At 29.0% G+C, this 7,352-nt stretch overlaps 1 protein-coding gene across 1 annotated transcript; it reads left to right on the top strand.

Annotated features, from left to right (window-relative positions):
* Positions 1–4,068: 4,068 nt before the first annotated feature.
* On the top strand, positions 4,069–5,526 carry LOC137835088 (gibberellin 2-beta-dioxygenase 1-like). Its single transcript, XM_068643432.1, has 3 exons — positions 4,069–4,605; positions 4,698–5,043; positions 5,196–5,526. Exons 1-3 carry the CDS (start codon positions 4,271–4,273, stop codon positions 5,439–5,441), a joined length of 927 nt encoding a protein of 308 aa, XP_068499533.1. The 5' UTR covers positions 4,069–4,270; the 3' UTR covers positions 5,442–5,526.
* Positions 5,527–7,352: the final 1,826 nt, after the last annotated feature.

The raw sequence follows: 7,352 nt of genomic DNA, 5'->3' as shown, positions 1-7,352 counted from the left end.
AAGTATTTGAAAATCAAATACGTGTTAAAAATGCAACAATTTCAACAAAGAAAATGTTGCCTTCTAAGCTTCTACCACTACTGTTCTAATCAAATAATTGTTAAAGAAAATTTTGAAATATTTATGAAAACTCAAGAACGCATAGATTACTTAAGTTTCCATTTCAAGCGTTTGGCGCATTCAAGAAGAATGTCAATGTGGGAGATTTGAGCAGATATTCAAGTAAAGATAATTAAAGTCTGAATGATCATATTTAAAGTATACAAAGAAAGAATTTGAAATCCCTCACAAGCTCAAGACATGCAAAGATCAATCAGAGTAAGACTTACCATATTAAGTGTCTAATGCATTGAAGAAGAAAATTATCCACATGCTAGATTGATCAAAATATTCAAGTTAAGAAGATTAAAGCTACAAAGTTGATATTAGAGGGAGATAAAGAAATATTTTGAAAAGTCTTATACACAAAATACAATCAGGGCAATTATTTCCTTATCAAGTGTCTAATTGTTACATGAAGAATTGAATAAACCCTAAAGTTGCAATGTAAACATTTCAAAGGCCTATATGCGGGTTGCTTGAGGGGACTGAACGTAGCCCTTGTTGTTGGGTGAACCAGTATAAATCTTTGTCTACTTCTCTCACTCTACTCTTATTTAGATGTTACTTTTAATTGCTTAATACTCCATGAATTGAATTTAAGCTCCATTCAACCTTCCCTTTTGAAGCCAATTGAACCTTCATATTTAAATGACTATTTTAAAATATTTTAAACATTTATATTATACTATAAATTACATACTTACTTATACCAACTAAGTTTTTTTAAATTATATAATCATAAAATATAAAACTAGATAAAATAACCTACTTTAATGGAAACAAAACTAAATCATACATTTTCTCTTACAAAAATAAATTTTATTTTATTTTTCAAAATTTCGATATCAATAAGAGCATAGTGAACATCAATTCAATGGAAATATTCATGCATTGTCTGTGATTGAAATCTCCAAAATTGACCATGGTTTCAATTTCAACAATATAAAACATCAACCTTAACCACGTATGTTCACCAAAGGGGAAGGAGATGGTCCAATCTTATCAAAGAGAAAGTTCAACATGCAAAATGAAACAAGCATATGTAAAGACCATGTTGTTTATAGTAGGTATAAGCATACTGTCAATCAAAACTATTGTTGTTATGATCATTCACTATAAGAAAATCATTAAATAACAACTAAATTTAGAGACAAAAAATAATTAGTCACTATATTGACTAAAATAGATATTATTTTAGAGACTAAAAAATTATTGGTATTGAAAGTGGTTTCTATGTTTAATAAAAAAAATTATAAATTGGTATCTAAATTAGCTACCCAGATTTTAGCTACTAATATTTTAGATTCTAAATTAATCTTTAAAAGATAAATAAATACTAATTTAGAATATAAAGTAGTAAGTAGTTAAAACTTAGGTAACTAATGATTAGATACTAATTTAGAAACTACTTTATAAATTTTTATTAATAATAGAAACTACTTTAGATATTATTGATTTTTCTAGTTTATAAAATGGTATCTAATTTAGTCAAAATAGTAACTAATTATTTTGGTCCTAAAAATAATTTTTATTTAATGATTTTTTTAGTGATTATTTTGGTAGTGATTATTGTACTCCAAGTGCAACAAAGAAAATGAAACAATGTTGTTTAAATTGGTGTTTACATCGGTTACCCTACATTCAACGTAAAAGCAAAATATTTACATCAATTGACATCATACCAGATATAAATATTGTCCTTTTACATTGCACCAAGAGCATTCGATGTAAAAAGATTGCATGAATTTACAAAAAAAATATCTCTAAGATTTTTTACGTCAAGTTTTTCATTCAACTAACATAAATGTAATAACATAAAAGACACATTTACCACTAATGACATATATTCCCATACGTATTTTGTCAATTATCATTATTATTTGATTTCTTATTAATTTGAACTTAAAAAACTCTTTTACAAATTAACCTTCTTTCAATACTTAATGACTTAATTTATAATTCATCTCTTCAAAATTCACATTTCAACAGACACAAAAACATATCCTTCCAATAATTCGATTAAAGATGTTTCATTTTCCCGTTAAAGCAATTAGTTGCAAAACTTGACTGATACTAATCTCAATATGACAAAGCCAATACCATTAAATACTACAAATAGGATTAGATAATTAAGTTTGTATTGGTGATGTCGCATTAGACGATCTACGTTATGTGATTCCATTTACATAAGAAAGTTATTGGTCTATTAGTTTGTGGGCACCATCTCTCCAAATTAATTTGACATCCACAATGTGTGATTCCCAATGCAAATACAAATACAATGTACTCATAAAAGTGATAGGGATTGGAGATCAATGGAGTTAGCCATTGGATTCAACTATAAATTTATTAGATACCAAACAAGGAATAATTCAATCTCCACACAAGCATGTTAGCAAAGCCATATATGTTACTTACCCAAAAAAAAGAAATTTGTTTTTCCGTGTTTGAACGATGAAATAGATAGATACTATATATATTTATAATTTATAACTAATGTATCTAGATTCGGTATTAATTAGTTTTTCTACGTGAAAGGCACCTAATACTATGTTGATTTTTTAGCCTTTGATAATGGCTCATGTTGCTAGTCAACTAGATTGTATCTATGTTAATTTCTCTAGAGACTGCTTTTAATTTTAAATGGAATTTTCAACAATAAAATAAAATCATAAGATATAACAATATCTATCAATTAGAGCTAGTTTTAGAATCGCAATTTAGAGTTAAAAAAAGATGATTTTTTTTTAAATTATGTGGATTTATTACGTTGTTGAAAAAAAAGATGTGTGTGATTAGGTTTGATGTGTGATTGTGAAGGTGGCATTGTTTTGCCAACTTGGCATGCATGTGACACAATAACAACTACTAATTCTCTTTACGAGCAATAATAGAGAACGAGGGAACTGATTGTGACCAATATCTCAATCTACCAATAATATGGTGCCACGTGAATTCACTTTCAACCTCAGCCTTTGACCTTTCGTTTAGTTGAATGCTTAGATTTCTATAGTTTTCGGTTTTAAGTATTCATACCTACTTTGCATGTGAAATTATTGAACATTCAACTATATGACTATTTACATTTTTTATTAACGTCATCAACTGGATGTTATTTACAAAGTTTACTTTTATTCAGAAGAAAACTATGTGAATGAGAAAAAAAATTGAAATTTATATCGAAGAATTTTGTGTATTATTGAAAATCTTAAGATTAAAGTCTTTTCTTATATATAAGTGGATCCAAACTTCAAAATTATAAGTCAATTTTATAGAATTGAATTTGACTTTAAGTTCACTAATGATATCTCAAAATATTTTCAACGATCAATTTTATGGCTTCAATTAAACTTAAAGTCAACATATTGAACGTGTCACACATAATACATAATAATATATATATATATATATATATAATTCAATTACATTCAAAGGAAAAAGTGGAAAACATATATGAGTACCTGTGAAAGAAATCTTATTGATGTGACATCCTTTCAATATGATAAAGTTTGTCATGCATATTATATTGGAAGAAAATATATGGATGTAAATAATGTTTAGGTAGGTGATGACTTGATTATTGTTTCATACCCTGTTTAAAAGAAAGGTTGGTAACTCAAAATAAGAAAAAAGCTAATAATAAAGTATAAAATAAATAAATTTTAATACTACAGTAAATAAAGTTTAAGGTTCTCCCACGTATATTAAAATCAGTGTAAACTATATTTAGATGGATAATGATTTTAGGGTAAAAATAATATTTAGGAAATTAAAATTTTTGAAAAGATTTTTGGTATAGACTTAAACATAATATATTCTGTAGACCTAATTAATGGACACGATTATCTACTAATATCACATGATGTTTCCAATTTCAGAATTAGACATTCAATCGTGTTTTCTCTTTCTCTTTCAATGCCCCACCAAGTTTTTTTGGGTATAAATAGCCTAGAACCCAACCTTTTTTCTCCAAGCATCCTTTGCTCAAACCTCTTCAAATTCTCTCCCTCTCTTTCACTCATTCATTGCTCTCCAAAACCTCTTCATTCTCACCTACTTCTCCCTCCCATTAACCACCCAAAGCAAAACAACTGCAGAGCAATCTGCAAGTAGAATGGTATTGTTGTCCAAAACAACAACATAGCAATACTCCTACATCAAGAACTGCATGGCATCCACATCCTCCTTCACAATTCCCATAGTGGACCTTTCCAAACCTGATGCAAAGAGCCTCATAGTGAAAGCTTGTGAGGAGTTTGGATTCTTCAAAGTCATCAACCATGGTGTCCCAATGGAATCTATATCACAATTGGAAACTGAGGCCCTCAAGTTCTTCTCTATGTCAATCAATGAGAAGGAAAAAGCAGGGCCTCCAAATCCATTTGGGTATGGTAGCAAGAGGATTGGACAAAATGGTGATGTTGGTTGGGTTGAGTATCTTCTTCTAAACACCAACGAAGAGCACGATTTTTCTCTCTGTGGGAAAAACCCTGAGAATTTCAGGTACCATGTCAAAACAAAACCAGTTTCAACTTATGTATAAATGAACCAGAAAAGTTAAATTTTTCTTTCTTGTTGGTGCTATATTATTGCAGGGGTCTGTTGAATAGTTACACGTCTCTTGTGAAGAAAATGGCTTGTGGTATTCTTGAGCTGATGGCAGAAGGGTTGAAGATTCAGCAGAGGAATGTGTTCAGCAAGCTTTTGATGGATGAACAGAGTGACTCTATTTTTAGGGTGAATCATTACCCTGCTTGCCCTGAACTTGCTGTGAATGGTGAGAACTTGATTGGGTTTGGAGAACACACAGACCCACAAATAATCTCTCTGCTAAGGTCTAACAACACTTCAGGCCTCCAGATTTATCTGAGAGATGGAAGCTGGATTTCAGTCCCACCTGATCACAACTCCTTCTTCATCAATGTTGGAGATTCTCTTCAGGTACAACATAAAGCAGCATGCTCATAAACGAGAAAAAAATAATAATACCATATTAGGTAGAAAAAATAATACAAATTTTGTTTATGATTAGTGGTCTAACGTGTTGATTGCGTGTGTTTTTGTTTTGTATTGTGGTGGGTGCATTAACACAGGTTATGACTAATGGACGATTCCGGAGTGTGAGGCACAGGGTTTTGGCAAATGGATTCAAGTCGAGGCTCTCAATGATTTACTTTGGAGGTCCACCTTTGAGTGAGAAAATAGCACCATTACCTTCTCTCATCAAAGGAAACCAAAGCCTATACAATGAGTTTACCTGGTTTGAGTACAAGAATTCAACTTATGGTTCAAAATTGGCTGATAATAGACTTGGACATTTTGAGAGAATTGCAGCTTAATAATATTCAAGACCACTACCATGGCACTTGTCAATACAAAATGGGGCTTAACAGTTTATACTACAAATGTTTTTTCCCTTTTTTATCCACTTCTCCTACTTTAAGATTTTTTCTTTACTAGAATACTTCTCAGGTAAGACAAAATATATAACAAAAACTTTAGTATATAATTTTATTTTTTTATGACCAGAATTTAGTCTCTGAAATAGATTAATAATGATTAAAAAATGGTTTAATTATATCTTAATTAGAAACTCTAAATAAATATACACTGTGATCACTGGCTACTAAAAATAAAATTGATATTATAAATTTTAGACTATTTTAAATAGCCATATAATTTTTAGTTGATAAAATAATTTCTAATTTAATAAACTAATTATATTTTCTAAATTAATCCATATTTAATTAATGAACTATATTTAAATAGTGATGATTTACATTCAACTTGGAGGAGAAATGACAGTCTAATGTATTGAGAATATTTGCTTGATTTTGGATCGTGAAAGAACCAGTTTAATGGAGTGGAATTAATGAGCATTATTGTCTTATAGGTGAAAAGGTCTTGCTCTGTAATGACAAACTTACTTTTTATATATATATATATATATATATATATATATATATATATATATATATATATATATATATTTTGTTGATAAAAAAAATAGATATTAAGTCAATTTGGTTGTTGAAAGGAGTTATATTATATTGTACTATACAAAGTTGTATATGATATTATAACTTGTATTGTTATTTATAAAAAAGCAATTATGTAACCCTATCTTAAATTAATAATAAAAAAATGACTTAACTAAAAAACTGTATATACAATGTTGAATTTTGTTAGCATTTTGTTTATATATTGTTTACAAGTCTGATAAACAACAAAGGAAAAATAATTAAATTTAAGTTTAAATCACCTTCACTTTTCAATTCTCTTTGACCAAATAAGGAAAAAAAATATAAAACATAGAATTAGAGTATATACTTCATAACTAGATTTAAATTTTTTTATATGATACATGAAATAATACAAAATTCACTGCATATTATTATTTGTTGTGAAGTAAGATAGATATATTAGTGATGGTGTTAGTTATGGTAGGATCGAACACATTAATAAGAGGATCTTGAGTTAGTTATTGGGCAATGATTGGTAGGTTATTTGTTAGTATCACAATAAATTTAGGTTGAGGCATGTCACTTGCCCTACCCTTCAAATGAGACAACCTCAACTTCCTCAACTTTTGCTCACACAAAACAGACCTCCTTTTTCAACCATCATTCCTATGCATCTACATCTTTCATATCTTCTCATCAACAATGTTCTAACAAACAACACCATTATTATTCCATTATTAATACATTTCTCTTTTTGCATGCAAATTAAACTCAATTTATATGCAAAATATCAATGTTAGACCTTGTCTCTTTTTCATAACTTTCGCTTTCACTCCATTAATTAGCTTCTAATCGATATGGATGGACTAATTACCAATAATGCATTCTTAGTTGCAATGATGTCATACCAATAATTCCACCTTGGTCTCTTCATTTTTATTTTGTTCATAATCATTCCATGCTAATCCAAGGAATCATCACATCTCTCTTATGATGTCAATGGATCCTTTCGGATTAAGTGATGATGAGGGATGCCATCTATAATGATTCCCATGTTTAAGGTAATAAAGACAGTGTTAGGAGATGGGATTAGAGGGTGGATGATGCTCATGAAGTTAATAGAAAATAGTATTAAGAATCGGATAAGGGTGAAGGGAAAGATAACGTACCTATTTTCTGTTTTTCAAGTATTATGTTCGGAAACAAAATAAATGTTCTTTATTTTGACAAAAAATATTTTTATGATTTTACTACCATACTAAAAATTGTAACATTACCTTAATTAAT

This window comes from Phaseolus vulgaris, chromosome 5 (genome assembly GCF_000499845.2).
Source record: "Phaseolus vulgaris cultivar G19833 chromosome 5, P. vulgaris v2.0, whole genome shotgun sequence".
NCBI classification, from domain to species: domain Eukaryota; kingdom Viridiplantae; phylum Streptophyta; class Magnoliopsida; order Fabales; family Fabaceae; genus Phaseolus; species Phaseolus vulgaris.
This window is presented reverse-complemented; position numbering and strand designations above follow the sequence as displayed.

What these genes read in the sequence shown, in the direction of transcription:
- LOC137835088 (XM_068643432.1), top strand. Translation starts at nt 4,271, where the DNA reads ATGGCATCCACATCCTCCTTCACAATTCCCATAGTGGACCTTTCCAAA. An exon ending in AAAAACCCTGAGAATTTCAG is followed by an intron (nt 4,606 to 4,697) that starts GTACCATGTCAA and finishes ATATTATTGCAG; the next exon opens with GGGTCTGTTGAATAGTTACA. An exon ending in ATGTTGGAGATTCTCTTCAG is followed by an intron (nt 5,044 to 5,195) that starts GTACAACATAAA and finishes GCATTAACACAG; the next exon opens with GTTATGACTAATGGACGATT.